This window comes from Bacillus rossius, chromosome 1 (genome assembly GCF_032445375.1).
Source record: "Bacillus rossius redtenbacheri isolate Brsri chromosome 1, Brsri_v3, whole genome shotgun sequence".
NCBI lineage: Eukaryota > Metazoa > Arthropoda > Insecta > Phasmatodea > Bacillidae > Bacillus > Bacillus rossius.
This window is the reverse complement of record NC_086330.1, coordinates 224724100-224747399: the sequence shown is the minus strand read 5'-3', so window position 1 is coordinate 224747399 and position 23300 is coordinate 224724100. Positions and strand designations below refer to the sequence as shown.

Genomic DNA, 23300 nt, shown 5'->3' with positions numbered 1-23300 from the left:
TAAAGACTACATGACGACTGTGTAAACGCTCGTGTGATTGTTCCGTAAGAAAGTGAGCTGTCCAAAAGAGAGTCAAAAATATTAATGGAATGACAAACTTATGAGAGGGCAGAGCATGAAACACCAACCTGAAACAAGCGGGGGAAAAAAGGCAGCTACAATGAAACTACATGACAGATGATACGTCACTGGAATGTCTGCCAGGCTTTAGCAGAACTGTCAAACAAGTACCAAAGTCGATCAAATTTCAGCAAGAGTGCCAACTGGTGCAATAACCGGTAGTGTTTCAGCAGTAGTACCAAACTTGGCCCCAAGCTGAAATTGTTTCAACAGAAATGCCATACTGGGGAAAGAGTTGACAAGTTTTTTTTTAGCAAAAAAAACTTGTGACCAGGCTAGTATTAATAGAATTTATGCATGAATGCAAAAATTGGAACCAGTATAGGTGTATTTCTAGTAAGTGTTAAACTGGTACCAAGGTTGGTAATGTTTAAAAAATATTGTCAAACTTGTGCCAATGCCAGCATTGTTTCAGCAGGAGTGCTAAACTATTATCCAGGCCAGAAGTGTTTCATCAAAAGTCAAACTGTTGCCCGGAATTATAGAATTTCAGCAGAAGTGACCAAATAATTCCGAGTCATGAATGGTGTTAGCAGGAGCAGGCTGGCAGTGGTTTAGAAAAATCATAGCTGGTGCCCAGGAGTGCCATACTGGTGTAAATGCTAGTAGTGTTTCAGTTGGAGTTCTAAACTGAAGCCAAGGCTGGTAATGTTCCAGCAGGAGCTGACCATTTGGTGCTCAGGCTAGTCAAGTTTCAACTGAAGGCTAAACTTGTGCCAAGGATAATAAGTTATCTTTCACAAAGAATTTAACAATGATTGGCATTAGTACTATGTTAAAATGTGCTTGTTCCTTTGTCTCAGTTGATAAAATCAAAATTTTACAATTTCTCAAATTAGTTTAGAAAATAATTTTTCATAGGACGTTTTTTTTTTTCGTAATGCCTCTGTGCGTGTGGGGGACTGCCGCCCGACCGCAAATCTGTGGATGTGTGCGTTGCGAGCTGGAGTCAGTATGGCGGTAAACTTCTGCGCATCTAGCTCTGTCTCTGTCTAAACATTTGTGATGTCACTCTGGAGATACTTTGTTTAGTTGGTATAAGGAAATGTACGTTGAACTGTGTTTACATGTTGTTGAAACTGCGATTATCAACTAATATTGAAGTTAATGGCAGTTTGATTTCCATTAAAATATTTTTTAAATGTAATTAGTTTAATTGCCTACTTTATGTCTAAATAAGTTGTTCTCGGTGGTTTTCTCTCTCTCAGCCCGACCTAGATTTCAAATGGACGAGAGCATTTAAGTTTGCCCAGTTTTTAACATAGCTCAGATTTTTTTTTATTTTAGTAAAATGCATATACAACATAATTTTGGCTAAATTGATGAAGAATTGACTCCAGTTAATTGTTTGCTACGACCATGACGAGTGTAAATCGTCGAGGAACACATATGTAATAAAATTGTTTATATAACTGAAAAAATCTGTATATACTAGTAAGAAACTACTGCGCGGGAAAATAAAGTGGTAATTGTTAATGCTAGAAAAAAAATATTTGTTAGTTTACCATCTTCCGCAAAACCACTTCTTTCAAAAACCAATGTTAGAAAATTAATATAGTCATTCATGCAATATAAAACATTATAATACATTTTTCATGTTTTTTTGTCATTTTACAAAAAAATAACATTTGTTTTTTTTTTTTTTTTTTTAAATGCTGACATTTCCTTTTTCTGCATTTTTAATCTGGAAATCTGCACCCCGCTTCCCTAATTGCAAAACAAAAGTTTTTATTTAGTATTCACATCCTAATTAAAGTCATTTAATATTTTTAATGTTACTAATCTAACCTATCCAAATATTTACAACAATTTATAGTCTTTTAAATGCAGATTGCATAACATAACCAAACGTTCACATCATTTTACAGTGTTTGAAATAAGACTCGCTTGATCGAACCAGCCATTCACACGGTCTAACAGTATTTTAAATGCAGCTAACCGAACACAACCAACTATTCAAATTATTTTACAGTATTGTAACTAGCCTAAAATAAACAAATATTCTAATAAAATTGTAAACTACCGACAAACTTCTTAAAATATATAAATTCCAATTTACAGAATCATCAAATATCACGGAGGGAAGTTAAAAATACGAATTAAGATTTTATTTAATTTTTTTTCAGAAAATTATCAAATTAATTATCTAAACGATAAAGTAAAACCTTCTCCGAAGCATGACAATTAACATTTCATACGTAGTTACCACAATTTTTTTTGTTATTACTATCAACATAAATTTACATAAATTATAATTTAGTTAACTTCAAATTTTTGTTTTCCATTTCCAATAAATACTTAGAGAGAGTAGGTATAAGTTTTCCAAAGTTAATGTTAGTTCATCAGATAATACAAGTTAACATAAATGTTCATTTATGTGGCAATACAAGATACATTTGGTTGCAAATGAAATGTAAACATCAATACTAATAACATGAACTTACATCTGTATTCAACATTCTTAACGATATAGTTTAGAAAGCCATTTGAGAAGAAAAAATCATTGAAAGAAAGTTTTGCTCAACTGTTTAAGCTTAGGTCCACACAATAAAAAAAAGCAATTTTTCAACATCAGTTGCTATAAGAAATTAATTTTTCAATTAATTAAATCCAACTTGTTTTGTGATTAACTTACTATTAAAATTAGTCTTTTGCGCGAATACACTCAATTCTGCCGAGTGATAGTTTTAAAAGAAAGTGTACGCCTTTATTTAATCCTTTTTTGTTCGTTTGCTGTCATTTGAGCAACCATATTACACACAATTAAGCATTTTCTCATTTCATATTATCAAACTACAATTAAAACCGGTGCAATATCGTCTGCAGTATCTCCAACGTGACGTATGTGCGTATAACGATGAAAAACGTCCGTGGATCGGGCAGGGCAATACTTAGGCCATGCACAAGGTAGGCGGCAAGCAAACCCGAAGTAAGTGAAAGTCATGAAAACCGAGACTTGTGAAGAAGAGAAGCCTAAGATGTACAAGTTCTGTCAATGCTCGAACACGCCCGAATATTCACCTTCGGCCAACCTCGGGTTTATTTATATATATTTATATTTCTCTGTTTATTTTAATGTAGCTATACTAACCTAACTAACCGTCCATAGTGTTTTAAAGTGTTTTAATGTATCTAACCTAACCGACCACTTTTAATATTTGAATTATTTTTTCCTGCGCAAAAATAAAACAAATCCCGAGGTTGGCCTAAAATGAATATTCGGGCGTGTTCGGGCAGGGACAGAACTTGATGTACATCTTAGGCTTCTCTTGTGAAGAACGATAGAAAACACTCTCGAACTGTGAGTCTGTGGTATATTTAGAGGTGTGGCCGCTCAGATCAATCGATGTCGGACACACTGCATGATGACCAAGGGATCGAGAACGACGAGTCTCCCAGGAATAGGCCTATGTAGGGAATAGTGACCATTTTTGTAGAGATACATGTGAAAGATTAATGCACTCGCTGGGCGAGTGTGGCGTAACCTCTGGGGTGATCATCAGTGCATCTAACACATGCATTTAACCAAGCGAGCATCGAGTATGAAGCCGGCCAAGCAAGGAAAAGTTGGGTAATGACTCGAGTAGTATGTATTAGGAGCTCCAGCGCATGGGTTCAGGGTGTGAAGCCATGGAGCTGTTCCGCCATCTTGAATTGTGATACCATGGTGGCCATCGTGGATGACCTTGACATTTGACCTTGACCTCGGCCACCACATTGTTTGACATCATGCCCGAAATTTTTAATTATGATGCCACGTCCGCCATTTTGTATTCCACCATCCTGGATTATGAAGTTACATCCAAATCTAAATCCTAGAACATTCCACCATTTGGTTTCCTGTTATTTTTTAATTATGACATCACTGTTGCAATTTTCGTTACGGCCACTATCTTGAAAATCCATAAATTTTAACATAAAAAATCGGGAACCGTTTTAAAATTTATAAAAAAATATTTAAATACTATATTAATAAAATTTTAATAAAAACACATTTACTAATGGAGCTCCGAGTCATTGGTTAGTACCCAGTGGAGGGAAAAATATGGATCCTTCTTTCATGGAGACCACCGGCAGACTAACCTCCCACCACTAATATCAATGAATATTTACACCAGCCAGTATGATATCATGACAGCCATCTTGGATCCACCATCTTGTTTTAGTCTGTTAGAGGGCACTGCAGCCACATTGGTTAAAATTTTACCTGCTAGCACGCAGTTGTATTTATTACCTTGTCATCCGCCATACTCTTAGCCATCTTGACCTCCATATTGATTATCTGTAATTATTAACATAGATATTCTAAAAAAATTCTAAAACTCATGTAAAAATTCGTTTATTAATATATTGATGGACTCTATCCATTCCTGTACTCTGTTCAATCCTTGATCAACAAACAATATTAATTTAATTAATATTACATCAATATCAATATCAATTATAAAATGGCAGGTAGTAGGTTCAGGGAAAAATAACACTTTTACAAATAAAATAATTTATTAAATAATTTCAACAAGTACAAAAAAACAAATCACTAGCATTTCTCGATTTATGCAATGCTACCCATGAATTAAAGCAAGGTGAGAAAACCCACCACTTAACAAATGATCGTCCATTACTTCGTTTAAGAATATTCTCCACCAAATACGTGTTGGGATACATAGTAGGCTGAATCTCTTCAGCATAGAAGCCACCACTAAAAGTATTGTGGTCCAAATATTTGAGATAGTAGGTCCTAGACTCAGATTCGCGAACGTAGGTCACACGGAAAAGTTCGGGACTCCAATTCACAGTGTAATGTTTCTCTGAGACCCCTTCAGTTCTTCGAGTATGGAGACTATTTCGTTGATGTGCGGATAGTTTCCTGCACTAAACGAAGCAAGTAAAAGTCTTAACTCATCTAGCAAGTAGATATTTTACACGAACAGACTCTATAGTACGAAGGGGGTCACTGACCAAGTCCGACATTGTACTGACTGAAAACATATTGCAATACTTCCTTTTATACTTTTTATTCGTCCGCAAAAAGCCCTACACTGTGGTTAGCAAGATTTGTTTTATCCGCCAAGTGAGTTAGTGATGCATTCAGGCTACTTTGAAAAGTTCTTAATCGTCACGTCTTTGCGCATTCGATACTTCGATCACGTCGCCAATTCGAGAAACTGAGGCCTCCACGCTCTGTGCGATTTGTAGCAGGACATCTAGTAATTAGTTTTTTGCACTTTCTACTTTTTGGCCAAGAAGCGAAATATATTTTCGAATATCAGAAACGCGAGACTTGACAACACTATGCAGTTCAATAGTGCGACTGCTACGACCAAATTTCGAAATACTCCGATTCATGTTTGACGATAAACTGATCGAAACATTGTCTGTACTTGCCCTTATATATAGGCGAGTCCTTGTCTATAACTAGGAATCCATGCTCGTTTTTCCAGCTCATTTCCCGGAACATTATATCGGTGTTTTAATGATCGTCATAAGCGTGATGTAAATTAAGTTTGTCCATTTGAAACAACACGATGCATTCGAATTGTCACGCAGCAAATGTTTAGGTATTCGATTATATGTTTGACACAGTTAAATAGAGTCTACGTTTGTATGTTTACCCATTGAAACGTACTCCTGAATAAAGCCTTGCTTCTCGCACACGATGTAGTCAACAACTATTACAGAATTGGCTCTTGCTTGGCTAGGAGGCACCACATCTGGATTATCCTTTAAAGGGATTTATTACAGGCATTCCACTAACCATAGAATTGTAGCCCGGCGTTGGTACTTTGGTTGTTGCAATTATTTAGAATAAACGTACACATTCTCGAACCGAAGATCGTTTGGTTTTTCCAGAAAACTCAGTAGACACACTTCTTCCCAAAGTTGGACGGGCCTGTCATGATGCATCATATGGAAGAAGGCAATTATGAGACATATCGCTATTCGCGCGCACTGGCTTCGTCTTCTTGCGTTATGTGCATAGGCAAACAAACGTCCTGCTTGACAACTTGCATTTTACAGGCGAAATTCTATAAAAGAAGAGTACTTATACTTTCTGCTAGGCTTTTCGAAATGTCTCTAAGAGGTAAGAACAAATAAATGTTGGTACAGGACTCGTAAACTCGCTGATAAATAACCTGTCTTTGACCAACACTTTCCCAGCTACAAATTATGTGGTCCAGAAAAAGAACTAGCCAAAAGAGTAGCTGGAGGTGACATGGGCATTAATTCTCTTGACGATAAGTGAAATTAGCACGATATTGCCTATTTTCTCTGCAAGGACTTGGAATCCAGGCTTAGGGCAGACGAGATACTGGCACAGGAAGCCAATGATATAAGTAAATCGCCAGACGCAGGACTAGGAGAAAGAATCTCGGGGTAGGGCATATCCAAATTAATGGAGGTGAAGACTAAATTAGGAATGGGTACTCGTCGAGCCAGACCTTGCAAGACCAAGGCTCATTCACGCAAGACTTGGGCACATGTGCAAAAAGCCAAGAAAAAAGCACAAACTCTCAATATGAAGATTACTGGCAAATTTCTACCGCTGCTCTTACCTGCAGTGGGTGTCTTTGGCGGCCTCATCGGTGCTACGAGTGGTATAGTGCATGCCGTCAACACTTCCAAGAACCAGCAGAAACAATTCAAGAAACCACAACGACACAATGCTAACATGGAAGCCATTGCCATTGATTAAGAAAAGGTGCAGGACTATACTTACGGCCTCAAAAATTAAGTCGAGGCATGAGAAAGAAAGGTACGAAAAAATCCTAAGTTCCCTGTCGAAGGGTTCTATCACTGATATAGATTTAATTAGGTATTCTCGCAAACTGAAAATACCAAATATCCGGTGTGTTTATGCGAGACAAGACTAAGACTCGGGAGTGTGCCATCGTTAATTTAGACACATATACAGGTCATGGAATGCACTGGGTGGCATACATAAAGTCTAGAAAAAAGGCCGAGTACTACGACGGTTTCGGTAATTTGAAACCTCCGCCAGAACTTAGACAGTACCTGCGTGAGACTACTACATTCTACTACAATTGCAAAACAGAATAGTCACCTAACCAAACAAACTGCCACTTGTGCCTTCACTTTTTAACTTAAAACATAAAAAAAGACTTATGAAATATTGAGAAGTAGTCAGTCATATCTATAACTCTTAAGTTGACAGGTCAAAGCTCGGAGCTGCAGGTGGTTCATTTCCCGCCTCTAAAACAAGGAGAATGGTGTTTCGGACTCGAAGTTTTGCAAACATAAATATAAATCCATACCGAATATCGATAAAGAAAAATGCAAGATTTGTTTCCTGAAAAGTTATGTGACCTCTCAAGAATTACAGTTACCTGTTGGCTCTTACAAAATTGATGACATTGAAAATTATATCAAGTAATGTTACTACCAAATGTAGACTTTCAACTATATGTGGAAATCCAAACACCTAAAAAACCATTCTGAAATTAAGTGAAAATGTTGACTTTACGAAAACCTGGGACCATAGGCACGATGCTCGGATTAGAACAAAATATGTACACTACATGAATAACATGTATCTATGAGAGTAATTAATAAATTAACCGTGAATGTCATATAAATAAACTGCAATTTAGCAAGTGGAACGTATCTCAAAAGATGTCTAAACAACATGTTACACAAGTTTTCGCCAATGGTTCCGCCAGGATATAAACTGGTTGAAGTGTCGCAAAGTATCATTTATGTTCCTGTCGTCGTGAAGCGCGCACACAAAGTCGTCGTCCGAATTTGACTAGCGAGGACGCTTGGTGAATATTCAAGACGAAGAAATTACATTACATCTACACTTAAAGCGATGGGCATAAAGTTTGTGACATGGAGCAATTATAAAATAAATTGAATGGATGTGCAAAAGACCATTTATCTACCAGACGTCGGTGTACTAATAACTGACAGAGTAAAGTTTCTTCTAAGTATAGGACATGTGCCGAATAAATATGAAAGACGAAATTCTCAACGTGGAAGACCCAATAATAAGCGATGATAGCATTACGAAAATGGAACTGCCCGAGTAACAACCTTTCCTGTTCGGACCATACGCACTACCTTCTGAAGTATGCGTCACTGTACAGCACCAAGATATCTATACTTTGACTTCGCAGTCGTTTCTATGTATAAAGGCAAATGGTACACATCCGACAACGACGAAAATATCCTGCAATGTGGCATTACATATGTACTCAATGCTGTCGAGGTAGACCAGACGAGAGATGTGGGCATAACATCTGCTCACGCAGAATGAACTGACTGCTGCAAAGATGGCCAGTTGGGCTCTCGAGGATGAACATAAGCTTCCTGTTTATGCCGAAAGAAAGTTCGAAGTTTGTGTTCTTCTGTCCTGCTGCTGGGATTCGCTGAAGACTACAAGATATAATAATTAATTTAAACAAGAGCGCGTACGTATTTGTGTTTTCGTGGAATGGAGCATAATTTTTCCATTTTTTCCTTCATTACATTTGGTCCTATGATAATTGTTTATTAAAGATTGATTTTTTTTTTAAATTTATCCACTTTTTAGGCCAAGGGAGTCGAGTAAGTCTATTCATAAGAGTAGACTAACAATATCTTTGGATTGCAAATACTGGGCGCGTCGATTAACTTTTTCTTTATCACATTCCACTCGCCATATTAAGTGGTCCTTTTTGTTTGTCCCTTGCTCTCCAGTGAGAATGCTTGAGACGAGCAGAGCCCTATCTTTATCATTGTGAGCAGGTTTTTCATTCAGTTAATTAGTTAGGTTTTACCAGCATTAGTTTTGGTTGGTTAGTACATATTATTTATGCATTGTACAAATTCTTGTTTGTTCTTGGTTAAATTTATGCTAAGGTTACCACTATAATAAATTATGTATGAATTACATGTTATTTTCTTGTAGCTTGTGTTAAATTATTTATTGTCTGAGTAGGTTCGTTCTCTTTGATTATTTATATGATTAGTCCCAAGGGCTCACTGTACGATTAAACTGGTACCTACTCTCTTAAGCCTATTTACCGATGTTAATATCACAAACTTTGATGCTACCTTGGTTGTTAATATACAGATGATTATTTACCAGTAGACAAAACAAAGAATGGCCTGGCCTCTTAAAGCAGTGCATGAAAATATATATATATATATATAACTGACTTCTAAAAGTAATGGACTGTATATAGCAGTGAGATTGTACATTGTAAAAATTTCGTTCAGTTACACATAGAAAGTTTTAGTAATTTTACAGGTTTTTTTCAATTATTATTAAAAATTAGCACAGTTTATGGAGCTTGACAAAAATGTTTCTAAAATACCAAACTGTGGTACAGGATTCTGTAAAAATAAAAATTACACAAATGTAATCTCCTATTACAAACACTAAAGTGTTAAATCACACATTAGGATGTATATATGAAAATACTCAAATAACAAGTTTTAAATTAATCAGTATTAATTTGTCAGTACAGTGCACTTCTAGGTACACACATACATCATTATAAAAGTGCAAAATATTTGTCAGAGTAAAATTACAACTACCAAGGAGCTGCAAAAATTACAATGTACCTATTTTAGAATTCATACTGACAAGCACCATTTAATTCACAGTATGCAACAAATTGGTTTTTCATTACTTCATGATGATTTGTTAGTGCGCACGATGGTCTAGAGGTTAAGACGGTAGTATGACCTACATAATATCATGGGTTCAATAATCCACTAATTCGCTCATATTGTTTGAAGAGTTAACATCAATAATTAATGATGATAAAAGTAAAAAAAAAATCGCTCTATAATACACATGTTCATTAACAGCTAAAAGCTCCAAAATATAATTTTTTTTGAAGTAGCACAAATTAAAATCGTCACTGTTAATGTAAATTTACTCAATGATGCAATGGAACTAACTGAAAGTTTTGGTAAATATACACATTCCTGCATGCAAGTGTACATATTTATACACCAATGAGTAAAATACGCCAACAGCTATGATGTTTTTACCAAACCATAGCATCTGTAATTTACACTTTCAATAGTATTTTTACTTGAGAACAATAGTAAAAATACACAAACATACGTAAATCTAAAACAACACTAACATCAGTGGAGAGACACAGCCACATACGATACATTTCGTGAAAATATTTACAGTGTGCGTAGAATGGTCTGGCTCATAAAGCAGTGGGCACATAAAGTGGCCTGACCCCTAAATGCAATTAACTTTACATATAGTGAACTGATTTATGAAAGCATTGGACAGCACATAAACTGGACTGACCTGACTTAACATAACGGCCTGCCCTCTAAATGCAGTAAACTAAAGTGGACTGATTTCTGAAGGCAGTGGATTGTATATATACTGGTTTGATCTCTAAAACCAGTGGACTGTAAACAGAGTGGATTGTACATTGAGTAAACTGTACATAGAGTGACTTGACATCTTAAAATACTGAACTGTTCATAGAGTGGCCTGAACGTTTAAATCAGTGGACTGTACATAAAGTTGTTGGACTTCTTAAACAATGGACTGCACATAAAGTGGTTTGCCTTCTGAAAGAAGAGAAGTGTACATAGTGTCATGAACTTTAAAATATGTGGACTTTGAATATATTGTTTTGAGTTCTGCAATTAGTGGACTACACATAGAATGAACTGTACTCTAAATTTATTGGTCTGTGCATAGAATAGCCTCAATGGACTGCATAAGGGTAGTTTTATCTCTTAAATAAACCTGTAAACGGTTAATAGAGTGGGCTGACCTCTAAACGAAGTGGATTGCAAAAGAGAGGATCGATCTCGAAAAGTAGGGGACTACATATACTGTAGCTCTACCTCTAAAGTTAGTGGACTACATATAAAGTAGTTGACCTGTGAAAGCTATGTACTATACATAGAGAGACCAGACATCAAGAAGCAGTGTACTGTACATATATAATTTTGTTCTCCAAAAGAGTGGACTGTGTGTAGAATGGTCTGACCTCTGACAAGAGTGGACTGTATATAAAGTTGTCTGACTTCTAATAACAGTGGATTGTACTGAGTGTTGCCTTTCCTTTAAGTTCAGTGAACTGCACATACCTATAGAAGCTTGACCTCTGAAAGAAGTGTGTCATTGACACATAGTATGTACGAGGGTTATTTTTTTTTCAACCTCCGATCGGCTGTAATAAAAAAAACGGGAATGAATTGGGAAATTATTTTAATGTCAAAAAAAAAACGTACATCTTTACTCTATTTTTCCACATAATCACCGTGCAGATTGAGGCTTTTGTCGTACCGATGCACCAGCTTTCCAATACCCTCTGCATAAAATGATGCCTCCTGCCTATTCAGCCACGTTTTAACAGTACTCTGCAGTTCATCATTGGTGTTGAAGCGTCGTCCTCCAAGCCACTTTTTCAACGTGGGGAAACGGTGATAGTCACTCGGTGCCAAATCCGGACTGTGAGGAGGGTGATCAAACACTTCCCATCGAAATCTTGCAAGGAGTTGTTGTGTTACGGCGGCACTATGCGGTCGGGCGTTGTCATGAAGCAAGACAACACCAGATGTCAGCATTCCTCTCCGCGTGTTGCGTATCGACTGTCTTAGCCGTCGTAGTGTCGCGCAGTATGCAGCAGCATTGATTGTTGTCCCTGGCTCCATGAAATCAACCAGTAGCACACCTTGGTGATCCCAGAACACTGTAGCCATCTGTTTCTTGGTGCTGAATGTCCGTTTGAACTTTTTCGGCTTGTTTGGAGAAAAGGTGTGTATCCACTGTTGTGATTGAAGTTTTGTTTCTTCATTATCGAAATGAATCCATGTTTCATCACCTGTCACAATTTGAGTCAAAAAGTGTTCACCATCGTCTGCGTAACGCAGCAAAAACGACAAGGCTGATGCCATTCGCCGCTCCTTGTTGATGTCAGTCAACATCTTGGGTACCCATCGGGCACAGATTTTCCTGTATCCGAGATTGTCTGTAACAATGGCGTATAGGGCTGACCTTGAAATGAGCGGAAATTGTTCAGACAGTTCTGAAATCGTGAATCGACGTCTCTCACGAACAACTGCATCAACTCTCTGAACTGTTTCATCTGTTGCTACCGACTTCCTTCCTTGGCCACCTTCATCATGAACATCAATACGGCCTTCGCGGAATTTCCGACACCACTCTCGCACAACGCCATCGCTCATTAAGTTTTCACCGTACACAACGCTCATTCGGCGATGGATTTCTGCTGAAGTGTGCCCTTCTGCCTGTAAGAAACGGATGACCACGCAGCTCGCATTTGGCCGTACAGTTTATCGTTGCAGCCATGTTGACATTCCCATAACCAAGCTTCAACTGAGGTGTGAGTTGGCCGCTCCACATGGTTGGTGGAAGGGGGTAAACACTACGAGACGTGTCGATTCGTGTACGAGCGATTAGGGTATCGATTAATGGGCATGCCATGGAGAAATGAAACTGTAATCACACTGCAGGGCACTGTTAAAACGTGGCTGAATAGGCAGGAGGCATCATTTTATGCAGAGGGTATTGGAAAGCTGGTGCATCGGTACGACAAATGCCTCAATCTGCACGGTGATTATGTGGAAAAATAGAGTAAAGATGTACGTTTCTTTTGACATTAAAATAATTTCCCAATTCATTCCCGTTTTTTTATTACAGCCGATCGGAGGTTGAAAAAAAAATAACCCTCGTATTTAACTATACAATGTTGACTATAAACAGAGTGGCGTGACCTTTAAAAGTAGTGGACTGTACATAGGGGGTCATGAACTTTAAAATTTGGGACTATAGACAGAGTGGTATGACCACATTAATTAGTGGACTTCATGGAGATTTTCCTAACATTTAAAGGTAATGAATCCTAGATAGAGTGGTCTGACCTCTAAAAGCAGTATGATGCATATAGAGTGGCCTGACATCTAAAAGCCATAAAAAGTACAGTGAGTGGCCTGACCTGTAAATTGGCTTGTTATGCATATTTCGGATAGTTACAACTTCAGCGAAACTGCGTTTCTCTTTTCTTTACGAACACTATGTTTTTGTTAAATTAAAGAATTTTGCGTTTGATAATTTTAACTCCGAATAATTACTGTTCGGGTCACAATTTCCTTATTTCGGGAACCCACCTTAATGGATAAAAAAAACTAATAATTTTTTAGAGACAATGTATGCTATTGCGTATTCCATTTCATAATTATAATATGTATGAGATATACATACTTTACTTAAAAAAAGTATGAATATTTTGTATATTCATCGTTTTCACTCCATAATATTTTTTATTAAATATAATAAATATTGTATTGAATCATTAAAAAGTTTTAATATTTCACCTTAGAATTTCCTATTGTGTAATTTATCTCGTTATCTTCTGGTTGGTGCCAATAAGGAATGTAAACTATTTGACTCATATTTCATACATTTATATGCAGAGTATTTTTTTTATTTTTATTCGTTGAAACTATAGAAATTGTTAACTCTCTAAGTAGAATAGTTTTTTTTTTCAAATAAAATTTAAACAACGAAATGAATGGTCCGCTAAACCCACTGCACTGGATCGCTTCTTGTGAAACGAACAGTATGCTGTATGTGTTGCGAAAGAGTGTCTAAACTATCCTATAAGTTTATCAGTGCTTCTGTTTGTTATAAGTACAACCAGGACCAGAGCACCGTATAGCTGGCGGCCGATAACAATAGTTTGGTAAAACAAATTACAGGTTAGTGGCGCTGGTTTCCCTCTACGCGCGCTTGATATACAAGTCTCGTGTAAGCAAACAATAAATCCCATAATGCATGCGGGGCGGCAAGTCCGTCCAGACTGTGCTACATCCACCTCTGTTCCAAATTTTTCTCTACACTCTTCAAACATTGCAAACAAAACTACTAATTTCAAGGTGGTTTTCACAGTTATATTAAAATACAAACACAGAACACAAATTGAGGATTAGAGCACAGAATCACGTGTACTGAAAATGGATCTTCAAATATTTTTACACACCAATTATATCTTATATTCACTATTCGAAAACTCGCACGAAATATTTTCGTTAGTTCTCTTTCAAGTTAAAAAACATATACACGAAACCATTTAAGAGCTTATCTCAATTTTTAAGGGTAAAATTATATATTTAAAAATCATTGTAAGAAGTAGAATATCTAAAAATTATTTTAAAAAAATTGACATTTAACTTATATTCTGGGGAAAGGGATTTATAACAAAAAGTAATAAAACTTATACAATTCCTTGTTCTCTTAATTAATCAATAGAGGATATTTTTATATTATCGAATATATTTTACGGTTATTGTAATGCATTTGGTGTTAAGTTCGCGCAGGGGAACTTCGGGTGTAGTAAGGGAATATTCGGGTAATATGGAAACCTTGATTTTTCCTCCGTCAAGTGGTGCTGCCAAGCGGGAGACGCATGAACTACTCCAAAATGCTCCCATGATGCTCAGGCCGGGTTGATAGAAAACGCAAGAACGCAGAAACGCAAGAAACGCAACTACGGTAAAAGTCCAACCTTAACTCTTCTACCAGCACGTTTATAAAAAACGCAAGACACGCAAGAACGCAAGAACGCAACGCAGAATTTATTCAACTTTCTACATCTTGCGTTTTCTCCTTGTGTTTCGGCCTTCTATACTGGTTGCTTAGTATGTGGAAACTGAAATTGTCATGTAATGCATATAGAAGGCTCTGCGATTGTAATTAATCGTTACGCTTGTGTTTATTTATGTTTTGGGCTGGCATTCTTCTAGTGAATACAGCGCAATGGAGGAAGCTGATGAATTTCTTGTTCAGCTTATCCAAAATTTTCCCTGCCTGTACGATAAGTACAACTAAGATTTTAAAAATAATCATGACTTATTCCTGTTATTTTATTTTTTTGAGGTTGGCGATGGCCGGCGTCCTTGCGTTTTTTATAAACGACTGTGAATTTCTTGCGGTTGTCACGTCCTGCGTTCTTGCGTTTCTGCGTTCTTGCGTTTTATATAAACCCGGCCACAGTCGTGAGTCTAGTTCGTCTACTAACTACTCTTTATTACGAATACTAAGGAAACAACATAAAGGCCTTAAAACTGTTTTTGAACTAATAAATGCGCGTTTTTCAGACATGTCCAAGAAAAAGGAAGACGGCAAGAAGTTACTAAAGCAATGGAAATTCGAGGATATGGAGAATGCAATAACTGTTGTCCGGGAGGAAAGAATGTGATACCTGAAGGCACCAAAAAGATGTCAAGTACCAAAAACTTCTCTCTTTGGTCTTGCTAGCAGTGCCGAGCAGAATATAAAGCTAGGGACTGTTTACAAACTAGGGCGTAAGCCAGTTTTTTCCCCCGAAGAATTATAGGAAAAAATATTGAACTACGTTGTTCAAATGGAGGTCATGTTCTATGGGCTTACTAGAAAGTATATTTAAACTATAAATATAGAATTATAAGATAAAAAATTATGAATAGACAAGACTCACTTAAATTTTAAATCATTTCTAAAATGTACAGATATTTTACTTTAATTATTTTTATCTCAGCCGCTCAGGCCAACGCCTTGTATATCCGCTAACATGAAAAAGCTGCTTCATTATCTATGACACACCGGTAGCTGTTGGTTTCAATAGCTGACATGAAACATGCAGCATCTTACTCGTGTCTCAGATCCCATCACCTGTAGCTGGCTGAAGTCCCTATGCCGTGCAGTTCGGACTCAGCGCATTTCCCTTTATAGTATAGGAAAATGAGATAAAATAAACAAATAAATTGTACATTAATGAAACTTTGGTCATAACTCAGCTTAGTAGCAGGAATTGAGATTTGCAGAGTCCACCCAAATATTTGGGGGACAACCTTCTCTTTGAGGGGTTGAAGAGGAAAAAGGTTGAGGGGGGGGGGGGGGGGAAGATGTGCAAAATAATTTGCACAAAGTAGGTCGAGTAAGGTATAGTTTTTTTTTTTTGTTGTTTCTGAATCAAATGAAGCTACTCCCATGCAATATTATATTTTTATTAATGACCGATTTTATTTGAAAAAAAAAGAAAAATCACTATATTTTGTGGTTGAACTATTATAATCTACAAAAACCTGACTACATAGAATTATCATTTTTTTTTTACATAAAAGGTTGACTCATGGATATCAATTTTATGAGTTTGGTTCGTCAAGTGGATCCTCCAAGTCTTCAAAAACATTTTCTCTAACCTCCAGGAATGTGGCAGGATTGGAGCAAGACTGTCCCTCGCAGATCTTGAAAATTGATGAACAGGGAGCACCACTCTTGACACATCTACATTGAGCAGTGGGTCAATTATATCCTTGCAAGAGCCAAATATCAATGACATAAAGCGTTTGGAGCAGGTGGTAGAATCTTCCGTAAGGGGTGTTTATCATGTTGACAGTTCCAAACTCAGTCTTCTGAGTTAAGCTTATACCCAAGCCATTCTTGAACCTGATAATAAGCTCTGACTGAGTGGTGTGATGCCGTAGCTAAAACAGTAGCTTTTATAATTTTGCAGTTTTATTCTTAAGATATTTGAGAGTTCAAATTTGTGCCCGTCAAGTGTGAGTTTGCTTCTCTTTGTCCCATATAATTCGAGGAACAAAGTCTCTCCAGCAGATTTTACCTCCTTAGGTGCAGAATTATTTCTGTTGAATGGTTTAGCACATTCAATTATGTCACTGTTCTTCTGTAGAAGTGAATAGGTTGCTTTACCCTTAGATGAAATAGCATTTGCAATGTTATTAACTGTGAATTGGTGCACAATATGAATATATTTATGGATGTAGACACGCTGTTTCTGTAGATGAGTCGAGCTGATTTTTTATTTAATCTCCCCAATTTTCATTTTATAAACAGGATAAGCTATTTAGTATCAGAGCTAGCAATAGAGATCACTAGTACATATATGTCCTGAGAAATAATTGGGGGTTAAGCTGATTGTTCTACTGCTATTTGCACAATCAGCACATCGGCATCACCAGCTGATTGCCTTACTTTATAGTTATGTTGTGTTATTACCTTGGACACTATTGTATCCAGGTTTTATTTTTAAATTTTCATTGTTGTTCAGGAACCTCTCTCGGGTATCTCGCAGAGGCATGGTTTCACTTATGTTGAATTGAGGCGCGAAGTTCTTGTACATACGAAGTTGTTCACATCTTTTGGTTCTGTCCGTGTCATCATTACTGCCATATACCACTACAGTTTAATTCATTGCTTTATAATACATAACTTCTAAAATATTTAATGTACACTAGACAGATTAAAACAATATTTAGGACAGGTAGATTTATTCAATTTGACGGCATGAATCAAATAACTCCTATCGATGTAAACATCACTGTTTTGGCCAATTCCTGTTCATCAACACACTCAAACTCCCCATAAAGCGCGGGATAAGTGGTTTTCCGCATACCAGTGCTTGTGAACAAACATGGGGAGATTTTATACTTGAAATACGAAATCAAATCATATGTTGGATTCTTCCATGAAAGCATCCGTTTGTAGACCACCAAACGGTCGAGACTGATGAGTTTATTGTCAAACTTGAACATTTTGGTGACTGCGGAAAGCAGACGAACATTGTTATTCCTTTTCATTTTCACATATGCAAATTTTTGGCCAAACAACTTTATCATACCAGTCCCCAACGATACACTCACACTCGTGGAAATATATTAATTCTGAATTTTCAGCCACTCCTGTAATTTTGTGAGGTCAGCATTGTCCCTTTCATCCATCTTTTTCTTCACATCAACATGCTGTTCATTAGTCATACATCCGATCCCTGTGGTTGCTGAAGCAAATGCTGGTTTCGATAGAAAGTATGTATTTAAAAACCACATCAAGGAAATATTAATTGAACTTAGGAATAACTGACTGTTCTGAGACTTTGAGAAGATTGCCGCAGTGGTCACCGGCTGGAGTCCGCGTGGGTGTGCAGTTGCCTTCTGCCTCGCGGGCTGGCGAGTGCGTGCGCCGCCGGTCTCCTGTTGCTGAGGACACGGCGCCCCCGTGACAACTGGACATCACGCCTTTTAGAGGAGACGACAAACAGCAATCAATAATTTAAGGCGAGTTTCATTCATCTCACACACCGCTGCTTCGTGGTGGTCAAACCAGTTCGTCCCGGAATATGAGACGTATAAAGTGTGCTGGAATTTATTGTACGCTACGGACGTGTACTTACAAATGATAAGAAATCGTAGTAAATAGTATCGTAACATTTCGTATTGTAATTTTGCCATTAATAACGTGCCGGCCTCAGTTTTACATCCCTATTTTAAAGAGATCTATTTTGGTTTCAGGCATGTGTTAGAGTTCATATTGTAATATTTATATATGTATAGACCCTAGACTAGACCCTAGATTATATGATTGATTTAAATATTTACGTGCGCGTATTGATCCATTTTAGTGCTGTTATCCGTTTATTGGAGGCTGTATGGCGTTCTATTAAAATTCTGAAAGTTATCATAACGAGTTTCAGAGAGTCACTCAACAGTTGGTAATTGTTGACAGTGTAAACAGGCTAACTGCACATGGCGTTGAGTCTTGTAGTTGCGTGCTAAAACGGCACTTTACTTTGCTCATTACACCGTCGAGACATTAAGGGTATCGCCACATATCTATTAAGGCTGGTAATTAATTGCTAATTGTTATGATTTTGGGGAAGAACTTCTTACAGTTACAGAACCATTAAGAGCATAGTGTACATATTCCGAATATTTGCCCATTTGTAAAAGGGTTGTGTGGAATTTGTAATATGTGTTCATATTCACTTAACACTCTGTATGCAATCTGTATTCCCTTTTGCCTCACTGCTGTCATCTCTCACAGGGGAGAGGGGTTACAACGCCATGTATATTTTATTCTTTACTAGCCACACCCCACCTGCACTTGAGTGAGCTTGCCATCGAGGATAATTATTCGTGCTCTCCGTATGTCCTGTATTTCAGCACGCAATGCACATTGTTTAACATTTACCACTTCCCACCCGCACTTTTGTGAGCCTTACATCAAGGTAATTTTCCTGATCTAGCCCTTCCTTTATGTCAGCATGCATGAACTTTGTGTTTATTACATGCCACATTCTACCTACCCCATAATGCGCCTGATATCAAGGTAATTACTCCTACCCTACCTCCTTGTCCGAATGTTGGTACTCGCCCCCGTCATAGCGACGATGCGTCGGCGATACGACGGCTGAGTTGTGACGGCCGCGTGAAAAGGCGAGCACAGATCCCGTCATAACTCTCCCGTCACTGCTATGGCGTCGTACCTCAAATGGTTTGGCATTTTTTAATATCCAGAGTTTGGCAAAGAATTTGCAGAAAGGATATGTTTTCTTTTTGGCAGGTCGTGTATCTACGTGCATTTTACAGCAAATAGAAAACTACCGAAACAAAAACAAGTTCATTGACATTAATAAAACTAGGCTTGATGTTTCTATCAGATTATGAATTTCTCTTTACTTTAGTCAAAATTTATATCATAATGCATAATATAATTACTAGTATTTCGTGCAATGTATTTTTATTGACTATTATTTGCACTGCAATACACCTGTCTAGTATCGGACTCATAAATAATGAAGTCATTTGACATGCTAAAGTCGGTTGTTAATATTAAATACCTTTTCTCTTAATAAATGTTTTGTTAAACTGTGAAAGTTTGTAGATTTTAATATGACGGCGTTATTTAGCGATCTAGCGAAAAGTGTTGCACATTTTTATTAATTTGATTTTCAAAGGTAATTTGTTACTTATCATAACCATATGATGAAACCAAGAAATTCAATAACTCTTGTTACTCGACGTGAAAAAGTAAATTAACTGCTTTAATCATAATTGGGTTATTTAAGTTACCAGTTGATATTATCTTACCGATTTGGATGAACCGAAACAATTTAATATGCTTTACGCCTACATCCCATAAAAACTGTTTTAAAATACTGTTATTTTATCAAATGACAATTTTTCTAGATTTACTTATAGCATTTATTTTTAGTACACTTCAAGTAAGCCTATTATTCGAATCGTTTTGCATCCCAGCATACGTATCGGGTGAATTTGCTGTTACTGTATTATTATTTATTTAGCATCTTGAAATCTTGAAACAGTATAACTTAAAGTCAGTGTTGTTAATTAAATGCCTGAATATAATATAAAGAAACGGTTATACACAATATTGTGGCTGTATTGTGTAACAACCAGGAAATTAGAAGAAATAAAGATGAACTTTTTAAAATGTTACTAAAAAATTTTCACAGGAGCCACTATTCTCAAAATACACTATTTGAATATTAAAGATAAACATACCTGTTAACTCTACCTGTACACTATTCCTACACTGATACCATTTTATCATACTTCGAAATATTTTAATTATGCCTTTGTGTATAAAATATGTGGAAATATGCCTTAGGCCTGTTCCACAATGACACGGAAATGGAACAGACGGAAACGGAGACGAAAACAGAGTATTGTTCCGTTCCGTCCGTATTTTTCTCGTTCTACAATACACGGACCCGTAAGAAATCTTGGCCAATAAGAAAGAGCAAGCGTGACGTAACTGAAAACTACGAGTATTAAGTGAACTACCTGTTAAATCGAAATGTATGGTTGTTAACTTGGTTATGAAGTAAACCGATTTGTGATAGATTTTTTTTTTTTTTTGCTTTGTGGCGGTGGTAAAGTAGTCCTCCGTCTTGTCATATTTAGCAGGTATATCTTTAACCATGAAATTTAAAAGTTCATCAAAATTCGTCATGATGAAACCCACGTGCACAATTCAAATTTCAAAACAAATCTTGTTTTGTTTTTCACGAATAAAAAAAGTAGTCGAGAAATACGGAAACCAACATTAGTCAAAACTAATATATTAATTAAAATGAACGCGCAACTGTGGCTTGACAACTGCAGTGAATAAATAACGTGCTCCTATTGGTCTAACGGAGTAACGTAAACGGAAGACTTCAGCACTGCTGAGCAGGTCCGTACGGGCCCGTCTCCGTTTGCGTGCTATTGTAGAAGCTCTGTTCCGTGAAATCCGTCTTCGTTTCCGTGTTCCGTCTCCGTTTCCGTGTCATTGTGGAACGGGCCTTACAGCAGAAGTAAACCTGAGAGTGGGGAGATGGCCTCACCTAAAAGTCGCTAAATCTTGGGAGGAAATGCTTTCTGTTTAAAATGTGATAAGACAGTGGTGAAAAATAACCAGCAGATTGCTTGGAACCTTTTTAACAGCAGCCTTATTGTGTCTTTTCAACTTTACCAGTGTACGTATTTTATTTTTACAAGCGAAAATTTTTATAATGTAAGGAAAGCCAAAGGATAAATTCGCTGTTTTAAAAGTTATATAAACGGCATGTTTGTGTGTGTTTGACAATTAATTTTGGTCAAGAATAATTAACTAATGTGACGTTATCTTGCTTAAATATTACGTGATTCTGTCCAGACCTTTATTTATTTATCTATACCTACTAATAATAAAACTGTTCGAGGTAAAATGTTTGTTTTTCTGTTTGTGCCATCATTAATCCAAAACTACATGACGGATTTTGATGAATTTTTCTGTAAGATCGTTTTCTGGCTAAATTAAAAACTAGGCAATGTATAATTACAGAATTCGATTCCTAAGGGGATTAAAAACGGGGGAAATATCGCTGAAACTAATCAAGCATAAGAAAAGATATCGGATAGGCCTAGGTACCAATAATAAATATACGAAAAATACCAACCACAGTTTACCATTTTGCAAAATTCAACACCCGAGGGCATATTAAGGGGTTATATAGTTTTAGGATAAATAATAACTCAAAATCTAATCAAGCATTATTTTTGGGTACAGTACCTACCGGTACCAAAAATAAACATACAGAAACCACCAATCAATATTTTACTATTTTGCGAAATTTAATCCCTTAGGTGTGAAAAAGCGGTTATAAGGTTTTAAGATAAATAATTATAACTCCAAATCTAATCAACCATATTAAAATATATTTGTTAACAATAATAAACATACAAAAACTACCAAACCACAATTATTCTATTTTGCGACATTCAACTCCTAAGGGGTGAAAAAGGGGTTGATATGGTTTTAAAAATAATTATATCTCCGATTTTTAACTAGGCATTATATATATATATATATATATATATATATATATATATATATATATATATAGGGGTAAAATAATACGCATTCAAAAACTACAAACCACGAAATTACCTTTCGCGAAATTCAACCCCCTAAGGCCTAAGAGATGAAAAAGGGGTGAATATTGGTTTTAAAATAAATAATTATAGTTTCGAATCTAAACAAGCATAAAAAATATATTGAGTACAAGACTAAACAAACGAAAACCTACCACTCAAATTTTACTCTTTGTGAAATTAAAATTCTAAGGGGCGAAAAAGGGGTGAATATGGTTTTAGGATAAATATTATATCTTCGAAATTAATGAAGATTATTAAAATATATCCGGTACTAATAATAAACATACGAAAACTACCACCTACAATTTTACCATGTTGGGAAATTGAAACCTTAAGTGGACTAAAGGGGGTAGGTATGTTTTAAAAAGGAAAATGAATACTTCTGGTTCAATAAGCACTAAAAGTAAGAAGCTAATAATAAAACCTTGCATCAAGTGTTACATATTTTATTTTTTTTTTCCATTTATTGAAAGTCGCTTTTTAAGAGGGTGAAAAGGGGGTAAGATTTTATTCAATTAAAAATATCGTTTCTTTTACACTAATTAAGTAAGATTTAAATTATTTAGTAAGAATAATAAAAATATTAAAATACATATTATTTTATTACTCAACAAGATACAGCCCCTGAGGGTGCTAAAGAGTTAAGTTTGGTTTTTAAAAATGCATATTTCCGAATCTACGAGATCTAAGGGTAATAATTAAGAATGAACAGCAAGCATTGCGAGTTAAAAATTGTATTTGTTCAGTTTTCATTTAACGGCTTGAAAAGGCAGTACGTTTTGTTTTATCATAAAGATAACAAATATACATAACAAATAAAGCTGGATGTAAGAAACTGAGAATGAATAAATCAAACACTTTATTACGTAGGGTGCTTTTACCATTCTTCGATATTCGACCCGAAAGACAGTGAAATGGGGGCACGTAGGTTTTATAGTAATAAATCATATAGCGCAGCAATTTTAGATGGC

At 36.3% G+C, this 23300-nt stretch overlaps 2 protein-coding genes across 7 annotated transcripts in view; both read right to left on the bottom strand.

Annotated features, from left to right (window-relative positions):
• The window catches only part of LOC134527327 (calcium-transporting ATPase sarcoplasmic/endoplasmic reticulum type), a 337718-nt gene that overhangs the window by 289699 nt on the left and 24719 nt on the right, over positions 1-23300 (bottom strand). The window lies entirely within an intron of this gene.
• Positions 1748-22273, bottom strand: LOC134527326 (histone-lysine N-methyltransferase SETMAR-like). Its single transcript, XM_063359893.1, has 2 exons — positions 3401-22273; positions 1748-3093 (listed from the first exon to the last, which is right to left on the bottom strand). The coding sequence occupies exon 1, from the start codon at positions 12325-12327 to the stop codon at positions 11353-11355; it is 975 nt and encodes a 324-aa protein (XP_063215963.1). The 5' UTR covers positions 12328-22273; the 3' UTR covers positions 1748-3093; positions 3401-11352.